The sequence below is a fragment of the Mastomys coucha genome, unplaced genomic scaffold (assembly GCF_008632895.1).
Source record: "Mastomys coucha isolate ucsf_1 unplaced genomic scaffold, UCSF_Mcou_1 pScaffold14, whole genome shotgun sequence".
Lineage (NCBI taxonomy): Eukaryota > Metazoa > Chordata > Mammalia > Rodentia > Muridae > Mastomys > Mastomys coucha.
The window spans coordinates 41,859,795-41,878,770 of record NW_022196896.1 but is presented as its reverse complement, the minus strand read 5'-3'; the positions used below and the strand labels follow the sequence as shown (position 1 = coordinate 41,878,770).

General features: G+C 43.1%; 1 protein-coding gene across 6 annotated transcripts in view; it reads left to right on the top strand.

Moving 5' to 3' along the window:
* Positions 1 to 18,976, top strand: part of Slco5a1 (solute carrier organic anion transporter family member 5A1) — a 130,235-nt gene that overhangs the window by 101,680 nt on the left and 9,579 nt on the right. For all 6 annotated transcript variants that reach the window (XM_031366881.1, XM_031366882.1, XM_031366883.1 and 3 more), the window contains 3 exons: positions 12,255 to 12,414; positions 14,226 to 14,467; positions 18,238 to 18,302. In XM_031366881.1, the coding sequence (XP_031222741.1) occupies positions 12,255 to 12,414; positions 14,226 to 14,467; positions 18,238 to 18,302 (467 nt within the window). The remainder of the gene's footprint in view (positions 1 to 12,254; positions 12,415 to 14,225; positions 14,468 to 18,237; positions 18,303 to 18,976) is intronic.

The following is an 18,976-nucleotide window of genomic DNA, read 5'->3' as shown; positions in this document are numbered from 1 at the left end:
CCTAGGTGTGCCAGCCCCGCTGTCCTGTGAGGTCCTAGGTGTGTCTGTCAGCCCCGCTGTCCTGTGAGATCCTAGGTGTGTCAGTCAGCCCTGCTGTCCTGTGAGGTCCTAGGTGTGTCTGTCAGCCCCGCTGTCCTGTGAGGTCCTAGGTGTGTCAGTCAGCCCTGCTGTCCTGTGAGGTCCTAGGTATGTCAGTCAGCCCCGCTGTCCTGTGAGGTCCTAGGTGTGTCTGTCAGCCCCGCTGTCCTGTGAGGTCCTAGGTATGTCAGTCAGCCCTGCTGTCCTGTGAGGTCCTAGGTGTGTCTGTCAGTCCCGCTGTCCTGTGAGGTCCTAGGTGTGTCTGTCAGCCCTGCTGTCCTGTGAGGTCCTAGGTGTGTCTGCCAGCCCTGCTGTCCTGTGAGGTCCTAGGTATGTCTGTCAGCCCCGCTGTCCTGTGAGGTCCTAAGTGTGTCTGTCAGCCCTGCTGTCCTGTGAGGTCCTAGGTGTGTCTGCCAGCCCTGCTGTCCTGTGAGGTTCTAGGTGTATCTGTCAGCCCTGCTGTCCTGTGAGGTCCTAGGTGTGCCAGTCCCGCTCTCCTGTGAGGTCCTAGGTGTGTCTGTCAGCCCTGCTGTCCTGTGAGGTCCTAGGTGTGTCTGCCAGCCCTGTTGTCCTGTGAGGTCCTAGGTGTATCTGTCAGCCCTGCTGTCCTGTGAGGTCCTAGGTGTGTCTGTCAGCCCTGCTGTCCTGTGAGGTCCTAGGTGTGTCAGTCAGCCCTGCTGTCCTGTGAGGTCCTAGGTGTGCCAGCCCTGCTGTCCAGTGAGGTCCTAGGTGTGTCTGTCAGCCCTGCTGTCCTGTGAGGTCCTAGGTGTGCCAGCCCCGCTGTCCTGTGAGGTCCTAGGTGTGTCTGTCAGCCCCGCTGCCCTGTGAGGTCCTAGGTGTGTCTGTCAGCCCTGCTGTCCTGTGAGGTCCTAGGTGTGCCAGCCCCGTTGTGGTGGGAAGATGCTAGTTACTTGGAGTAATCTATCAACTCTTGGCTCTTAAAGTCTTTTTTCCTTCTTTTTTGGCATAGACCCCAGAGCCTTGAGGGGAGGGTTTGGTGAAGACATCTTACCTTGGACTAAATATACCAAAGTCTCTCATTGTCTGCACACGGTCCAGTTGAGGGTCTCTGTGTTAATTGCCATCTACTTCAAGAAGAAACTTTTCTGCTGAGGGTTGACCCAAACACTGATCAATGGATATAGTAATATATCATTTGGAATAATTTTATTGCACTTTTTCTTTAGCAGAGTGGTAGCAGTAAGTTTTCCCTTCTGCCCATAATCTATCTAGTGTCGGGTTCCTGGGCAGTTTAGCAGTGTCAGGAATGGGTTCCAGTTCATGGAGTGGGTCTTAAAATCCAATTTCACTTTATTTATTTTAAATTTAAAAAAATTTTTTTTTGTTTTTGTATGAGAGCTCTGTCTGCATTTATGCCTGTATGCCTGAAGAGGATATCAGATCTCATTAACACACAACCAAAGTGAAGAGCTGCTGTGTGCTTGCTGGGGATTGAACTCAGGGCCTCTAGAAGAACAGCCAGTGCTCTTAGCTACTGTGCCATCTCTCCAGCCTCGAATCTAATTTTGAAAGTGGTCGATTACTCTCATAACATCTGTGCCACTATTGCACCAGAGGATGTTGCAGGCAGATTGCTGGTTTAGGTCACAGGGTTTATTAGTGATTCCTTTTCTCCTCTGGCACCATGCAGAATACCGTCCAGCATGATGAGCAGCAGTCCATAGGAGTGAAGCCTGTAGGTGGGCACCAGCTAGCTCTCCCCACACTTGATCTCTAAGTAAGTGCTGTCTACAGCAATAGGGCTGTCAGGCTGTGGAGACCAATAGTCTTGACAATAGTCTGTGATGTATGAGGAAGGAACAACTCAACAGATGTAACTGTGTAACTGGAGATTTTACTGTGTGATGTGGTGTAGGTGTTTAGTTGGGGCATTGTGTACCTCATTATATGGAGATTTCATTTAAATTCTTACATTTTAGGGAGCATCTACAGTAGTTGGCTTCTGATGTTTCTTTCAAAAGACGTTTAGTGTTAATTGCCCTCCTCCATATTTCCCATATTTCCTCTTTAACTTGTCCTCCAATGCCTTCATTATTTAATCCTCCTAATTTAGTTTCTTCCTTATCTTTTAGTAATCTATATTCTTTTCTTCTTCCTTTCTCCCTTCTTCCCTCCCTCCTCCCTTCATCTCTCCTCCCTCCCTCCCCCCTCCGTCCCTCTCTCCATTCCTCTCTCTCTTCCTTTCCTTCTCTTCTTCTCCCTCCCTCTTGTGCTTTTTGAGACAAGGTCTCACTACATAGCACTGCTTGGCCAGTAACTCATTTGTAAATGAGAGTGCCCTGAAACTCACAAAGACCCTCTCTTTACCTCTGCCTCCCAACTGTTAGATTATAAGTGTGTGTAATCACACCTGGCTAGTTTAGTTTTGTGTATCTTTCCAAAATTTCTTTATATATAACACTAAGAATATCTGTTTTGATTTTTTAATTGTGCTATACTTAAACTATAGCATTTGACAATTGTTTTTCTGAGCTTTGTTATTATGTACCAATATGTTTGGATATTCCTATACCATTAGTAAAAATATGAAACGTAGCCAGCTCTCAACCTAGAACATGCCAAACATTCTTCTATGTGGCTTACATATATTATTAACTTGTGAGAACCCATGATATTGTTAATATAGATACTATTATCCTGAATTTATAGGTGACTGATCATTTGTACAGTTTTAGTCATGTCACTTTCTCACCAAGACTTCTCCTCTTCACTTTGGGTACATTACTCCTTCTCATTTCTCCATAGCATTAAATACATCTGGAAGTATTTTGTTTAATTCCTCTTTGATTACCTTCTTTACCTAGGTCCTTGAGATAAGCTCTTTTGTTGTTTGCACAATAGCTGTGTCTCTCATATCTAAAACAATACACGAAGATTTGTTGCATGCATGGATGGATGGGTGGATGGTTGAGTGGTTGGGTGGATGGATGGGAGGTTGTACGGTAGGGGTGAATAGCTAGATATTTCCGAAGTTTTTTGTTCATTTGTTATCCTGCCCGCTTAATGAACCCCTTTAACTAAGTACATCTTTTCCCACGTTAACTTAAGAAATATTTCTCCTACTGTACCTGTATGTTTTTGCCTCTGTCTTAGTCATTGCTCTGTTGCTGTAAAGAGATAACATGACCAAGCAACTATTATAAGAGAAAGCATTTAAACAGGTCTTACTTACAGCTTCAGATATTTAGTCCATTATCATTGTGGCAGAGAGGATGACTATATTCCGGGAGGCAGGAGCTGAGAACACATCCTGATTGATAAGCAGAGACAGACTCTGGGCTTGGCATGGGCTTTCGAAACCTCCAAGTCCACCCCTAGTTACACTTCCTCCAACAAGACCATACCTTTTAATCCTTCTAATCTTTTCAAATCATTCCACTTCCTGGTGACTAAGCATTTACATATATAAGCTTGGGGGTTCCATTCTTATTCAAACCTGCACATTCCATTGTCCCATAGGCTTATAGCAATATCATAATGAAAAAAGCATTCAGTGTAACAGCAAAGGTCCCCATAGTCTATTTTAGTATTGACACTGTTTAAAATTCCAAAGTTTAGAGTCTCTTCTGCAACTCATGGCAATCTCTTAACTGTAATCCCCTGTAAAATAAAAAAATAAAAATAAATAAAAATAAAAATAAAGCAGACACATACTTCCAACATTCAGTGGCACCGGATATACATTAGCCTTTTAAAAGGAAGGAAAGGAAGCATAGTGAGAAAATATTGGACCAAAACAAGATTGAAAGCAGCAGGACAAATTGCAAATTCTACATCTCCATGACTGATGCCAAATAATTCTTCAGATATTCAAGTCTTTCAGCTTTGTTGCCCGTAACATATATCTCTCTCTTGGGCGGCTTCCACATCCAGTCTGCTGCTTTCCTTGGCAAGCATCACACAACTCTGGCATTTCCAGCATCTTGGGATCTCCAGTACAAGCCAGGCTTCACCTTCATGGCTTCATGGAATGGCCTCCCTGGGCCTCCCTGGGCCTCCCTGGGCCTCCCTAGGCCTCCCTGGGCCTCCCTGGGCCTCCCTGGGCCATGCAGAGACACCCCTGACACATGCCTGGCCTCAGCAACTTTTCTAAGCCCCTTTCTTATATCCTTGACTCTAAAGCCAGAACCACATGGTCCTACTGCTTCCTGAGACTGGAATTTGGCATCTTTGTTCAATTACATTTGTATCAGTTTTCTATTATTGATGGTTTTCTTCACCATTCGAACTTTAATTTCTTTTCACAAGCTGGAAGCATGGCGGGGTGGGGTCTTGCTCTAAGGTCACCATCCTTTTAGTCCATTTAGCATCAAGCTTTCCTTTAAACTTTTTATCTTCTTGAGACCTGGAACTTTTGTCTTACACACGACATTTCCTGATGTTCTTTTTCTCCTCAAACTGTATATTTTGCATTCTTCCTTGCTCAGCTTGTTCCTTTTCATTATGGATCTGCATAAGAGTGACCACTAATAACCACAGGACAGAATCAATATTAGGCTGCCTTGAAATCTTTGCCAATGTCATTAACCCAAAACTCTTCAATTTAGCCTCAGACAGATTTCTTATTTGGGGAGGTTGGGGTGAGTGTAAAAAGGCAAAAAGCAGACACAATTTCTCCAAAATATCACAAGAATGGTCATAGGCCACTGTAGCTGTTTGTATTATGAATGCTAATTATGTTCCCCAAAAACTGCTTACATGAGAGTGTCTGCAAATAGTTCCTGGGAACCTGACCCTTGTTGGTTCTGATTGGTAAATAAAGATGCCAACAGCCAATAGCGAGGAGGACAGACAGAGGTGGTATTTTAGGATTTTCCAGGCTTGAGACAGGGAGGAAAAAGAAAGAGGAGATCCACCATTCCAGGAAAGTGTGGAGGAGAGGAGATGCCATGCCTGAGAAGAGGGCAGGAAAGAGAGGAGTAGCTGTCGTGGGAAGGAGCCAGGAAAGTGTGGCCCAGAAGGCTGCCAGGCTGGGTTCAGTGACGCAGAGATAGAACATAGAATTAGTAAATAATAACTCAGGATTAACTGCATGGAGGCTGGGCAGTAGCCCAACTATTTTGCTGTTTAAGGCATATTAAAATGTAAAGGCTATTTGTGTGTCTTTCATTCAGGAACCTAGAGCACTGAGGTGGGTAAACGAACCCATTGCCAGGATTTATTAATTATTTAATTCTACAGGCCAACCACTAATATTCATCCCCTCTTGAGCTGGGCCGTTATAATCTGCATTGTTTTCAGGACCAGTGTCTGTCAGGATCCTACTAGGATGGCCCTGAAAACCCTGCTTAAAGTGTTAAACCACTTTTTTTGGGTCCAGTCTCATAAAGCTTCCATATTCCTACAACAAATGCGGTAAAGCCAGCCACAGCAATACTCCACGGCGCCAACTTCTCTTAGTTACTGTTCTATTGCTGTGAAGAGACACTATCACCAGTAAACACTTGAGAATAAATAAGAGAAAGCACTTAACTGGGGGATTGCTTATAGTTTCAAAGTTTTAGCTTATCATCATGGTGGTGGCATGCAGGCAGACACTGGAGCAGGAGCTGAGAACTCCATCTTGATTCATAAGTAGGTAAAGAGAGACTCCGCTCTAGGCATAGGGATGAAGCCTCAAATCTCTCCCCAAGTGACACACTTCCTCTAACAAGGCCTAACATCTTAACCCTTCTAATCCTTTCAAATAGTATCTCTTTCTGGAAGTATGCATTCAAATAAATGAGGCTATGGTGGCTATTCTTATCCAAACCTCCACAGCCTCCCCTTTTTTCCTGTGATTTCCAAGATAGTTTTTATTCTTCTGTTAGAGCTTAGGGAATGGGTTTCTCTGTGTTAACCTATTCTGCTATATATCATAATTTTGTACATTTTGCTCTTAGAGCTGTTTTTCAAAAGACTTGTTTTAAACTTGCCATATAATTTTTAAAACTTTGAGGATTATTTTTTCTTTTTGACTTTTGATTGCTCCCCCTTTATGGGATCCTGGTATTTTAGAGTGTAAGGTCTCTTTAGATCTCTTACAACTAGGACTTTTTTTCCTCTACTTCTTTGCCTTACATCTTATCATTTGGATTTAAAGGGTTTTTGCTGTTGTTGTTGTTGTTGTTTTGTTTCTTTGCTTGTTTTTCCTATTTACTGACAACAGTCTTTTCAGACTGACAGCACTCAGGCTAGCATCTCTCAGGTGTGCCTATTTCCTACGCGACCCTCAATACAAGAATGAAAGTGTTCGTCTCAGTGGTCAACATCTAGAGGAGAAGTTTAGTTTCTTAAGTTTCTTACAGTTTTCCTCAGAGCTTTCTGATGATTTTGCGGGCTCTGAATTGGAGCTGGTGGTAAGAATAAAGATGAGAGTTGAAGGGACTACTCATGGCTTAGCTCCCTCAGTGGGGTCCATTATGTTCTCCACAGATCATTTTGCCTGGCACTTCTGATAACAATCTTTGACAACCAGCTCATGGCTGTCTGCTTGCAACTGTCATGAAGCTTGCTGCTAGTTTTTCTATTTCTTCAATAGTATATGATTTTGTTCCTTTTACCTCTAGTCCATAATTATTTCAAATGTATTTCTAGAAGATCTGGAAGCCAGACTCTGTATCTTACCTGCTTTGGAACTACAGGTCCCCTTAAGTCTTCTAAAGTCTTTGCTTGATACCATTATGTCCTGCCAACCCCAAATCAATTGCTTCTTAGTCCCCTAGCATTGCCAGGGGAAATTATATAATTGTGCTGATTGACTCCATAACAAATTTATGAGTTTCAACCTTAGCAGGCCCTCATCTTTGCCGAACAATCCATTTTCTTAGCCATGGTCAGCTCTCTTCCTCAAACTTATAATGCTGGTTTCTTTTTCTTTGCTTTGTAATCCATTTCCTCAAGTCTTTTAAATCTTACCATAGTTTTTCTTTTCTTAGTAGGCAACCAGCTCCATGTTAGTGAGAAAGTGAGGTTTCTACCCTGCTTTCCACCCAAGCCATCTTGTCTAAAACAGTATTATTCTCAAAGGAAAGTGTTAATTTTATTGCTTTCTAGTTGTGTGACCCTCCCACCACATACCATGCACACTAGCAATCTGCTATTGCTGTGTCTTGGCTATCTTCTGTATACAATTGATAAAAAATGTCAATCTCAGCATGCTGAGAAGTTAAAATGACACAGAGGGGAGAAATTGAGATGCCACCTTCTCTCCAATAGGAAGCCTCCGGCTTAGAGCATCTGGCTATTGTTAAACAAATGCTCATTGTCTTTAGTATGAAGATTATTTAAGAGGCACATTTCCTTTCATGGAATTGAGCTTAGTGTGCATTTCTTTCTTGCCCCTGTTCTCTTTCCTTGAGATCATGCTGAGCAACTCCATTCATTCTAGAATGCAAGCAGATGCCAGGCCTCTGCCTTTGCACAGGAATGTTACTCAATATTGCTGAACCTCCTTAGATCTCCATGTAAATATGCATCTTAAAGCTGACTGGTGGTGGCACACACCTCAAATCCCTGCACTCAGAAGGCAAACGATCTCTGAGCTTGAGGTCAGCCTGGTCTACAAAGTGAGTTCTAGAATAACCAGAGCTACACAGAGAAACCTTGTCTTGAAAAGCCAAAAGCCAAAACCCAACCAAACAAAAATGCCTCTTAGGTACACCTCATTTGACTGTGATCACTTGAGAAGGGTCATCCTATCTTGGAGTGCTGGGTACTGCAGCAGAGACCCAGGTGTCCTGGTACTTTGCAAACTGATTTTAGTGACATTTGTGGGTTAGCAAAAGAAATCATCAGTTTTCATGGATAACTTCTCTGGCTTTCTACCTGTTTCTAGGAAGATACTCCAAGAATGGAATAGAATGGGCAGTTGTGAATGGCAAGGCCTCTTGGCATGCCACGTTCAGAGTGTAGGTAAAGTGAGATCCTTATTGCCTTGGCTGGGTTTCTTTTTCAGTGAAAAGCTGCTCAACAGCGTGTGGCTGCCTACCTTAGGAACTCTGGCTTTCTACCTGTCATTAACTTATACTTCTTCCTTTTTCAAAGATAGGGTTTCTCTGTGTAGTCCTAACTGGTCTGGAACTTACTCTGTAGACCAGACTGACCATGAACTCACAGAGATCTGCTTTCCTCTGACTACCTAGTGCTAGGTTTAAAGGGGTGGGACCAACCTACATTGTAATGTTTTATCCTATAAAGTCAGTAAAGAGATAAATGAGGGAGAGGAGGCGCAACATTTTAAATGATCTGCTGAGGGTATAGCCCAGTGGCATACATACCATATGTCCAATAACCAGCACCCCCCAGGTTCGGTAGTTAGATTTGTTAAAGCATTCCAACTATAATAAAGTAAAAGTAAAGTAAAGGAAACTTCAGATTTGAGAAGTTCATGTGTTTTCAGCATGAAAATTCCAGGAACTATAAATGATAGCCTGATCCGTGAAGATTCCAGGAACTGTAGTTGATAGCTTGATCCATGAAGATTCCAGGAACTGTAGTTGATAGCTTGATCCATTTCTACTTCAAGCAATTCCATCCCCAACATCTGAATTTTCTATAGAGTTTAATTAATTAGTGTGTCTGAAACCTCCCACTGTGGTTAGGGACTTCTACTTAGCACAGGTGTATCTTAACCATCTTATAGTCAAGTTGGCATTTATTATGAGAGTCATTGCTTAAGTAAGACTTTAAGTAAACACATTGCATAATGAGACCAACCACCTCCCTGCTCCCTCTACCTTCAAATACTTCTAAGGGTTGATTTAAATCTAATTGCCAACTGCACTTCCAACCAATGTTGTCTCTTGACATATCATTTAATAGCTCCAGCGTGAAAGATGATAGCTCTTTGTCAATGAGATGTCATCTCTTTGTGCTTGTAGTTGAATCTAGTATGCTATCTTCTTGTGACTTCAGTGTCTGGAAGAAACTGTTTCCAGAGGTGACTTCTTGAGCTACAGAATGTCTGAGGAAGGACAATTTTCCGTTTCTGGCAGTGACAATTGGAAGGCCTAGTGGTCTTCAGAGCTTAAGGTGCCAGTGCCCATGTGAGTGTGAGGTGTCGAGTCTCACTGTCTTCCTACACACCCAGCGGTGGCAGAGCTTTGTTTTCAACTCATAGTATACATTGATACACTTTGTTGTTGTATATCACTTTAAATAAAAACACTGTTCTTTAGGTGTTGATTGATAAAGATTAGCCAGTGCTGGTTTTTTTTTTCTTCTCTTGTTTTGGTTTTTCGAGACAGGGTTTCTCTTTGTAGACCAGACTGGCCTCAAACTCAGAAATCCACTTGTCTCTGCCTCCCAAGTGCTGGAATTAAAGGCATGCGCCACCACCACCTGGCTTATTTTCTAATGAAAGACAGATCCTGATGGGAGGAGACGTGGAGGGAAACTAAGAGAACAGAGGAAAGAAAACCATAATCAGGATATTATGTGAGAAAAATTTCTATTTTCAGTAAGGAAAAAACAAAGATTCTTTGCAAATCATCCCATTGCAGAAGTGAGCCATGATGACTGCATTCTATTTCATTCCATGGCGACTTTTCCTCTTAAAGACCTTTTCATGAGGGCTGGCGAGATGGCTCAGTGGGTAAGAGCACTGACTGCTTTTCCAAGGATCCTGAGTTTGGATCCCAGCAACCACATGGTGGCTCACAACCACCCATAATGAGATCTGACGCCCTCTTCTGGTGTGTCTGAAGACAGCTACAGTGAATTATGCCAGAGTGAGAGGGGCCAGAGCATGTAGGCAAACATTCATATACACAGATATCATAGCTCATAAATGTAAAATAAAAATAAATCTTTTAAAAAATACCTTTTTATGAATATCTACCTCCTTTCCTGATAATTCTACTTGTTGACTTCATTTAATCACTTTTTTCTTCTTAAAAGTATTGCTGCTGCTGCTGCTGCAATAATACTATTGTTATTTGAGAAAGAATTTTAGTATGTAGTCCTGGAAGTCCTGGAAATTATTATGTAGATCAGGTTTGCCTTGCACTTACCACCCATGTCTTCTGAGTGCTAGGATTTAAAATGTTTATTTTCACCTGTGTGTGTGTGTGTGTGTGTGTGTGCATGTCCAATGGTTGCAGAGAACAGTAGACATCTTCTACTTTGGTAGGATTTAGAGGCAGTTGCTAGCTGCCTGATGTGGTGCTGAAAACTAAGCTTGGGTCCTCTGAAAGAGCAACAAGTCCACTTAAGTTTCGAGTCATCTGTCCAGGCCCTTTAACTCACATTTCATGGAGCTTTTACTATTGTAACATTTCCCTGAAATAGAGAACAAGATAGCCCTGAGAGGATGCTCTTGTCTGTGTGACTAAAGCATACCCTGATGTTAGATTTCGGTTGTGTCTCTTGAGTGGACAGTCTCATAAGTGACAGTCACCTGCAATGTGTGGCTGTTCCCTATGAAGGCGGCAGGCATGTGTAATGTGTGGCTGTTCTATATGAAGGCGGCAGTCACCTGCAATGTGTGGCTGTCCCCTATGAAGGCGGCAGTCACCTGCAATGTGGAGCTGTTCTATATGAAGGTGGCAGTCACCTGCAATGTGGAGCTGTTCTATATGAAGGCGGCAGTCACCTGCAATGTGGAGCTGTTTTATATGAAGGCAGAGCAGGCACCTGCAATGTGGAGCTGTTCTATATGAAGGCGGCAGTCACCTGCAATGTGGGGCTGTCCCCTATGACAGAGCAGGCTGTCAGAAGAAAAATGTCAAGCAGCTTCTAAGTAGCAGCAACACCAACTGTTGGCCTGGAATTAAAGTCTGTCTTTTTTTTTTTCTGGTTTTTCGAGACAGGGTTTCTCTGTGTAGCCCTGGCTGTCCTGGAACTTACTCTGTAGACCAGGCTGGCCTCGAACTCAGAAATCCACCTGCCTCTGCCTCCCAAGTGCTGGGGTTAAAGGTGTGCACCACCACCACTCAGCAAAGTCTGTCACTTTTAGAGACTACGCACACAGACTAATAAAAGCTCTTCTCTCTTATCATGGATTGCAGGTTTTTTTTTTTTTTAGATATTTCATTTCTTTTTTATTGATTTAAGTTTTATTGCATTATGATGAGAAATGAAACATAATTTCAATTTATCTGAATTTGTTAATATTTAAAAACATTTTTAAGTAAATAGAATTACATCACATTCTTCTTTCCCTTTTGTACTCCAACTCCTCCCAGAGACCCCCTACTTTCGTTTTTTAAATTTTGTCATATTCTTTAAAATTTATAAATTATTGTAACAACAAAAATGAGTATTATAAGAGTTGTTTGATATAAAACAACAATCAATTGAACAGTCTTATGTAGATGCTTGTCTCCAGCAATACTGAAAATACATATGTTTTTTCAATATAAATTTTAAATAACTCCAAACATATTAATTGTATATTGTAAAATAATACATCGCTAGTTCCTGAAGCATCGGTGAGGTAAATCTATACCATACTGCATACTTCCACATGTTTATAATTAACATGGCCCGGCCTTGGAAATCCCCACATTACCGTCTTCAGAATGTGCTTATTGGTTGGGCATCTCATCTTCAAACACCACTGACACGTGGGCTAGGTACCTGCCCCTTTCTGTGGTAGATGGAGCTCTCTTGAGCATTGTGCTGTGTTTGGAGGTATGCTTTCATAACCCTAACAGATGTCCACAGCACCCCTCAGCTATCTCCCACCATTGGCAAAAGTCCCTTGAGTTGGACAACAAAATTGTCCCTGTTGAGAACCACTCCTTTATAATTATTTTGGGGTATATTTAAACATCAAATGAAATATATCATGATCTAGCCTTGCTAAGATCCAGAGCCAAGTGTTTCCTAGCAAGGAGTTCTATGAGGATTCAAGTCACTGGACTCAGACATGAGATCAGTCTGTTGATGAAGGTGGGCATTGAGGTTGGGGCAACATAGATAATTTGATTTTTAAATCAATCTCATCTATTTTTCCTTATGCTTTGTTGTAAATTTGTGGAAATAACTATAGAAGGTGCCTACTTCATGGTGTCATACATTTGATTCATGGGAATATTTTCTCTAAAAGAGACAGTTTGATTGCTGCCTTATCATTCCATTCTTGGCCTTGCTTGACCCTCTCTCTCCCTCTCTCTCCCTCTCCCTCTCTCTCTCTCTCTCTCTCTCTCTCTCTCTCTCTCTCTCTCTCTCAGACCTTCTCTGACCATGCCCCATAGGAATCTGACAGGAAGCTGTAATGTTAATTGTGGCTGTAAAATACATGAATATGAGCCAGTCTGTGGATCAGATGGGATCACATACTTCAACCCATGTCTGGCTGGCTGCATTAACAGTGGTAATCTTACCACTGGGGTGAGTAGACACCCTAAGTTCCTCTTCTATTGTGAGTCCAGTATCATGAGACAGGGGCTCCAGGTACCCACAATGACTTCAGTTTGCCTTGTTTCTGAGGCTCTAAATAGCCCTCCAGGGACCTCTGAAAAACACCCCCTGAGAGGCAAATTGTGCAGAGCTATTACTTTTGTCAAAGTTGCTGGTAGGATCTAGGTGTGGAGTTCTGGGCCTCGTCAGCTGGCTCCTATTTTACATTCATGCCAATTCAGGGAAACTTGATAAGGTTGGACTCTGGGCTTCCCATTTGTTCCTCTGCCAGGGTCTTTGTAATGGATCTGAAGGTCAAGGTTACCCACTGTTGGCACCGGGAAAAGCGAGTAGAGGCTGTGGAGGCTGGCCCGCTAAATGGTGGTTGTGGAGATGGGCAATGGCCATTTTTCATAAGCCCGTCAGTTAAGTTTCTTCCCACCCCTTAACTTCCAGAGTGAAGATATTTCTGTCGGCTGAAGAATAGGCTATTTCGAGAATTCTCTTCTCTGTGAATTATAAATAGGCTTTAATACTGTGGGAGAAGGTTTTTATATTCTACTCTATTCTTTACTGAGACCAATTTGGCTGTTAGCATGAGAACAGATAGGAGATGATTGCCCTCATTTAAAGGTTAAAATTCATTTGCTTCTTCTGTGCCCATCTAGAGACTATACCATTGACCTAGAGTTTAGGAGGTGCCACTTTTGTTTTTCTGAATTTGAAACCAGAGGGCAACATGGAAATTATTACTGCTGGTTCCCAATGACATAGCTGACAAACTCTGGAGGGTGACCTATTGAGGTCATGACATTGTTTCTTTGCAGTGAAGTCTCTGTTACATGGCAGTGAATGAGACCTTGTGGGCACACTGTTATAATTACTAAGGACTGAACATTCTTAATGGCTTAACTGGCCAAATACCCCATGCCCAACCTGCTCTTACCACTGTTGTAAGCAGTCATCATGAGAACTAGTTCAGCTAATTTCCATTTAGTAAAAAGTAACATAATAGGCAAAGGATAAATTGGCCAGTTTAGTATTCCTCATTTTGTTTGGTAACATCAAGTAGCATCTAGAAGAGTTCCATTTTGATCATGTGTCTGTGCTCAGTAGACACAATAGGTGGTTCCTGGGGAAGACTTGTTCTCCTCTACCCGTCTCTATCCTCAGTGCCCTCTAACAACATGTTCTACATCAGTAGGGCTCAGATATGGGTTTGAGAACATGGGCAAGCAGTGTGGAGCACAGCAGGGTTTTCAGACAGCTGGAGTCTGCCAGAGTCCAGAGAACTGAGCTGAGGCTAGAGTACAGACTGAAGTGATGATAACTCTATCCCTCTACCTGGAGGTCACCAGCCTGCCGAGGGTAAACTGGAGTAGCCAATAGGAAGTTCCTCATCACTGGTACTGAAACCAGCATCCCTAGGCTACACCACTCTGCACACTGGAAGCCATCATGAGTGTGTTAGTAGTTTAACAGATGTTATTTTAGGACTCACTATGTGCTCAAACGTGTGCTAGGCACTCTGGTGAGCACACATAAAAATCAAGCTGTTTTCTGTTTTAAGGGCTTCGCTAACTGGAGAGTCTACAAGTTCAACAGCAATCAAAGTTGTTGTATTTGTGACTCCAAATGAGCATGTGGCATGTCACAGATTGAGGTTTGAAGCTTCTTAGGGGAGTTTAGGGTTAAACAGCATAACTAGCAGGTTTTGATAATATCAAGACAATCCTTGACGTGTCAGTGCTGATAAGAAAGTATTTTGATCGACACACAACTTATCTTTATTTGCTACTCAGGTCCGAAATTACACAGAGTGCACCTGCGTCCAAAGTCGCCAAGTGATCACCCCACCCACGGTGGGGCAGCGCAGCCAGCTCCGAGTGGTCATCGTGAAAACCTATCTCAATGAGAATGGCTATGCTGTGTCTGGGAAGTGCAAACGCACCTGCAATACCCTCATCCCCTTCCTGGTCTTCCTTTTCATAGTCACCTTCATTACAGCGTGTGCCCAGCCATCAGCCATTATAGTGACACTCAGGTGAGAACAGCTCCAGGCAATGCTTGAGAGAGCATACTCATAGGGACAGAAGCCAAGCAAAGCAGGGGGAGGAAATGCTGCATCCGTATTATGCATATGTAGGATACATATGTATATGATACATACACATCAGGGAGAAAAGGATGGCTGAAATGCTGTCTATTCTAGACTTTCTTTTCAGCTGGGTGCTATTCTTATTACTTATCAAACTTCCTTTCCAGTGCTGTTAGTGTCTGAAGGTTTTGTGCTATGAAGTCAGACATCATGAGTTGAAAGCCGACTCATGGGGCTGGAGAGGGATGGCTTGTGGTAAGAGCACTAGATGCTCTTCCAGAGAACCTACCTCTAAGAAAAGAGAAAACAGGGACATCTCAGAAAAACACAGGGAGGCCAGGAATTCCCGTCAAGCTTAATGAGACAAGCTCAGGAACTTTGGGAAGGTAGTGGAACTCTCCAGAAGGGAGAGGCCAATTAACATTCCTCAGACCACAGGGTGAGAACCAACCTGTGGGTGGAGACACACTCCACAGGGTAGACCTTTGTCCACCTTCAGACAAGGGAAGTCCTTGCCACCTCATTCCCTGAAGATCAATCAGTTTAAAAAGCCACACTGTTTTGCCAATCACAATGTGTCTAATGACTGCTGCCCTGAAAACTGTATAAAAGCTCATTGAACAAGCTGTGTGGGGCCTCCACCTCTCCTTACGGTCTGGGACGACCCCAGTGCACTGGAACATTAAAAATCCTCTTGCTTTTTGATCAGGCTCTACATGATTCACTCAGGGGGGTCTCTGGTGAGCTAAGGCTCAACAGGGTCTTACAGACCTGGATTTGATTTTCAGTACCCACATGCATAATCTTCTATAATTCCAGTTACATCTGATACCTTCTTGTCCTGGTCACAGGCACCAGGCATATATAAGGTGCACATACACATAAATTTAAATAATCTTAAAGAAAAAAAATGAAAGAAGAAGGAAAGAGAGAGAGAGACAGAGACAGACAGAGAGAGAGAGAGAGAGAGAGAGAGAGAAGAGAGAGAGAGAAAGAAAGAGGAAGGAAGGAAGGAAGGAAGGAAGGAAGCCATCTTTATGTTAGCATCAAGAAGCCAGACCCACAAGCAGGGCAGGAATGCTTGGGCAAAGTGACTAGATTATGAATATTGCAAAGGATATATTATCTCTGGCCTCATGGATAGTTAATATTGCACCTTTGGGATCAGTGAGGAATTATGCTGGGCTTGCATTTCAAAATGCTGAGTTCATTAATTTTACTATAGTATACAGCCCTGGAGCTGAATCAAGGACAGGACAGACTTGGAAATTGAAGCTTTCAGTTGGTCAGCTTGTGCTTTCATTGCTGTATTGAATCCTGGTTGGGTTTTGGTTTTGGTTTTGGTTTTGGTTGTGGTTGTGGTTTTGTTTTGTTTTCCTAGAAGAGAACTTGGAAGCTGCTTCTGTTCTGTTCCATTCAGATCAATTTGTAATTACTTGCATTAAAGGCTGTGCATACATGGCCAGGTTAGGAAAGGATACGGTTGGGAAGCCTGAAGAACAACACACTGTGGGCTGGAAGGAGCAGAGGTGTGGTACAGAGAGAGCCTGGGGAAGGGGGTTCAGCATCCTTGCTCCCTTTTCCCCAGTTCTTCCAACCCGACAATGCTGGGCAACAGGCCTGGAAACATCAGGCTCCCTGAGAGTGTCAGCCTATGTCACACAGGCGGGCTTCTTCCTCATTGCACGCTGAGATAGATAGCTCCTGAATGGGAGAAAGCAGGGCATCAAGGCTCCCTGCTTTACTCACTGTCAGCAGATCTTTTTTTTTCTTTTTAAGTTTATGTGTATGAGTACATTGTAGTTGTACAGATGGCCATGGGCCATCATGTGTGTGGCTGCTGGGAATTGAACTCAGGACCTCTGCTGGCCCACTTGCTCAGTCCCGCTCGCTCCAGCGTAATTCACTGTAGCTGTCTTCAGACGCACCAGAAGAGGGCGTCAGATCTCATTTTAGATGGTTGTGAGCCACCATGTGGCTGCTAGGATCCAAACTCAGGACCTACGGAAGAACAGTCAGTGCTCTTACCCGCTGAGCCATCTCACCAGCTCCACTGTTAGCAGATCATGACGGAGTAGCCAAGTAGGCAGAACTGTCAGATTGCTAGGAGACACAGATAATATGAGGAGGACAGTAAGGACACCAGGGTCAGAAAAGTTTTCTATTCCATGTCTAGATCTTGTGTGCATGAGAAAGCATGAAGTACTTCATTATGTAAACATTATGTGCCCCATTAGTAAATTTACTTACCCGAAACATCCCATTCTTTTCCAACTCTGTAAGAAGTGTGAATTACACTCTATAAAGGCCACCTCACTGTACAGATTTTCAGAAGTGTTCAAGCATGGCAATTTATGGGTTGGCTTCTAACACCAAATCTCTAAAGAGGGGTTATTGAATCTCTGCTAATTGCAAAATCAATACATTCCAATCTTTCTACCACATGGGGATTTCTTAAAACATCCATTTTTGGAGGAGAATGTGGCTCGGTAAAGCTTACTCTTTCTCTGGCTTTTCATGTACGTATGTGTGCATGTGCATATGTGTATGTCTGTAATTTCTGCTTTTGCTTTGACTTAATTAGGATTTCTATTGTGATGAAACACCGTGACCAAAAACGAGTTTCAGAGGAAAGGGTTTACCTGGCTTACATTTCTACTTTATAGTCCACCATTGTAGGAAGTCAGGACAGGAACCCAAACAGGGTAGAAACCTAGAGGCAGGAAGGAGCTGAAGCAGAGACCTTAAGGGGGTGCCACTTACTGCCTTGCTTTGGATGGCTTGCTCAGCCTGCTTTCTTATAGAACACAGGAGCACCAGCACACCACAGCACCAACCACGATTGGATGGGCCCTTCCCCATCAATCACCAGCTAAGAAAACACTCTACAGCAATTTTTTTGTTTTTGTTTTTGTTTTTGTTTTTGAGACAGGATTTCTCTGTGTAGCCTTGGCTGTCCTGGAACTCACTCTGTAGATCAGGCTGGCCTCGAACTCAGAAATCTGCCTGCCTCTGCCTCCCAAGTGCTGGGATTAAAGGCTTGCGCCACCACCGCCTGGCTCTACAGCAAATCTTAAGAAAGTATTTTTCTCATTGAGATTCCCTCCTTTCAGATATTTCTAGCCCGTAGATACTTTTCCCCAATCTTGGAGGAATTGTGAGGGTGGTTTTTATAGGATACACCTTCAATTCTGGAACATTCTGAAAGAGAAAAAGAGACTGCAATGGTTTGAATATGTTTTTACATTTTTTCTTAGTAGAAAGGATTTGGGGGGGGTCATTTAGAGGAGCTCCCCCCTTCAGCCAAAAGCCTTACTGCCCTCCCCCATTATTCACACAGAGGTAGTTAACCAGTCTCTGATGGAAACATTTCCAGCCTGTGATTTACTAAGGGAATCTTGGTTGGTGACTATTAGTAAATTCTAGTGGACTAAATATTCTGGGAAGGTACCTGCTTAGCTTATGGTTCTGCCTAGGATAGGCTTGCTTTGACAGGCGTTTTCTTTCTTTCTTTTTTTGGTTTTTCGAGACAGGGTTTCTCTGTGTAGCCCCGGCTGTCCTGGAACTCACTCTGTAGATCAGGCTGGTCTCGAATTCAGAAATCTGCCTGCCTCTGCCTCCCAAGTGCTGGGATTAAAGGCATGCGCCGCCACTGCCCGGCGACAGGCATTTTCTTGGAACCATTGTTCTAAACCATCTTCTCCTCTTCCCCGTAGGTCTGTGGAAGATGAGGAAAGGCCCTTCGCCTTGGGAATGCAGTTTGTTTTGTTGCGAACACTTGGTATGTCCCTGTATTTCCAAGTGTGCCCTTAATTCCTCTTTACAGCAGGCAAATGCTAGGGTCCTTTAAAAACAGAAGTTGAGTCACTTGGTAAATGGTTGTCCTGACAAGATCAGAGGGTATCTCTCTCTCCTCTCTCTCTCTCTCTCTCTCTCTCTCTCTCTCTCTCTGTCTCTCTCTCTCTCTCTGTCTCTCTCCCTCCCTCCCTCCCTCCCTCTCTCCCTCCCTCTCTCCCTCTCTCTCTCAAAGTTGACAAGTTCCTTGGACGAAACATGATGGTAAGTTTCCTTTTTTGATTCTGCGTACAAAGGTGTACAAAATTCTCCCAGGGTTTTAAATTATAAGAAATCGAAATCAAGAGCTTTGTAATGAGTTTGTTATCTTGACTTTTAGATCTCTTGATGCCTCTTGACAGAAATGTGAGAGAAACCGAGTGCATTTTACTTGGAGTACTTTCAGGTTCTTACTGTTTTAGGGTTTTTAATTTTATTGGATTGATTGAAGTGTACACTTGTAGAGTTTTCTGAGGCAAAGATCTTAAAAAGCAAAAAGGAGATGTCACAAAAGTTCAGAGGCTTTGCACACCAACAAGAAAAGCTCTGTGTGTCGGTGTAAACACAGCAGAGGGTAACCCTTAGGAAACTCATCACTCCTTCAAGCTTTGGGACCTAGTA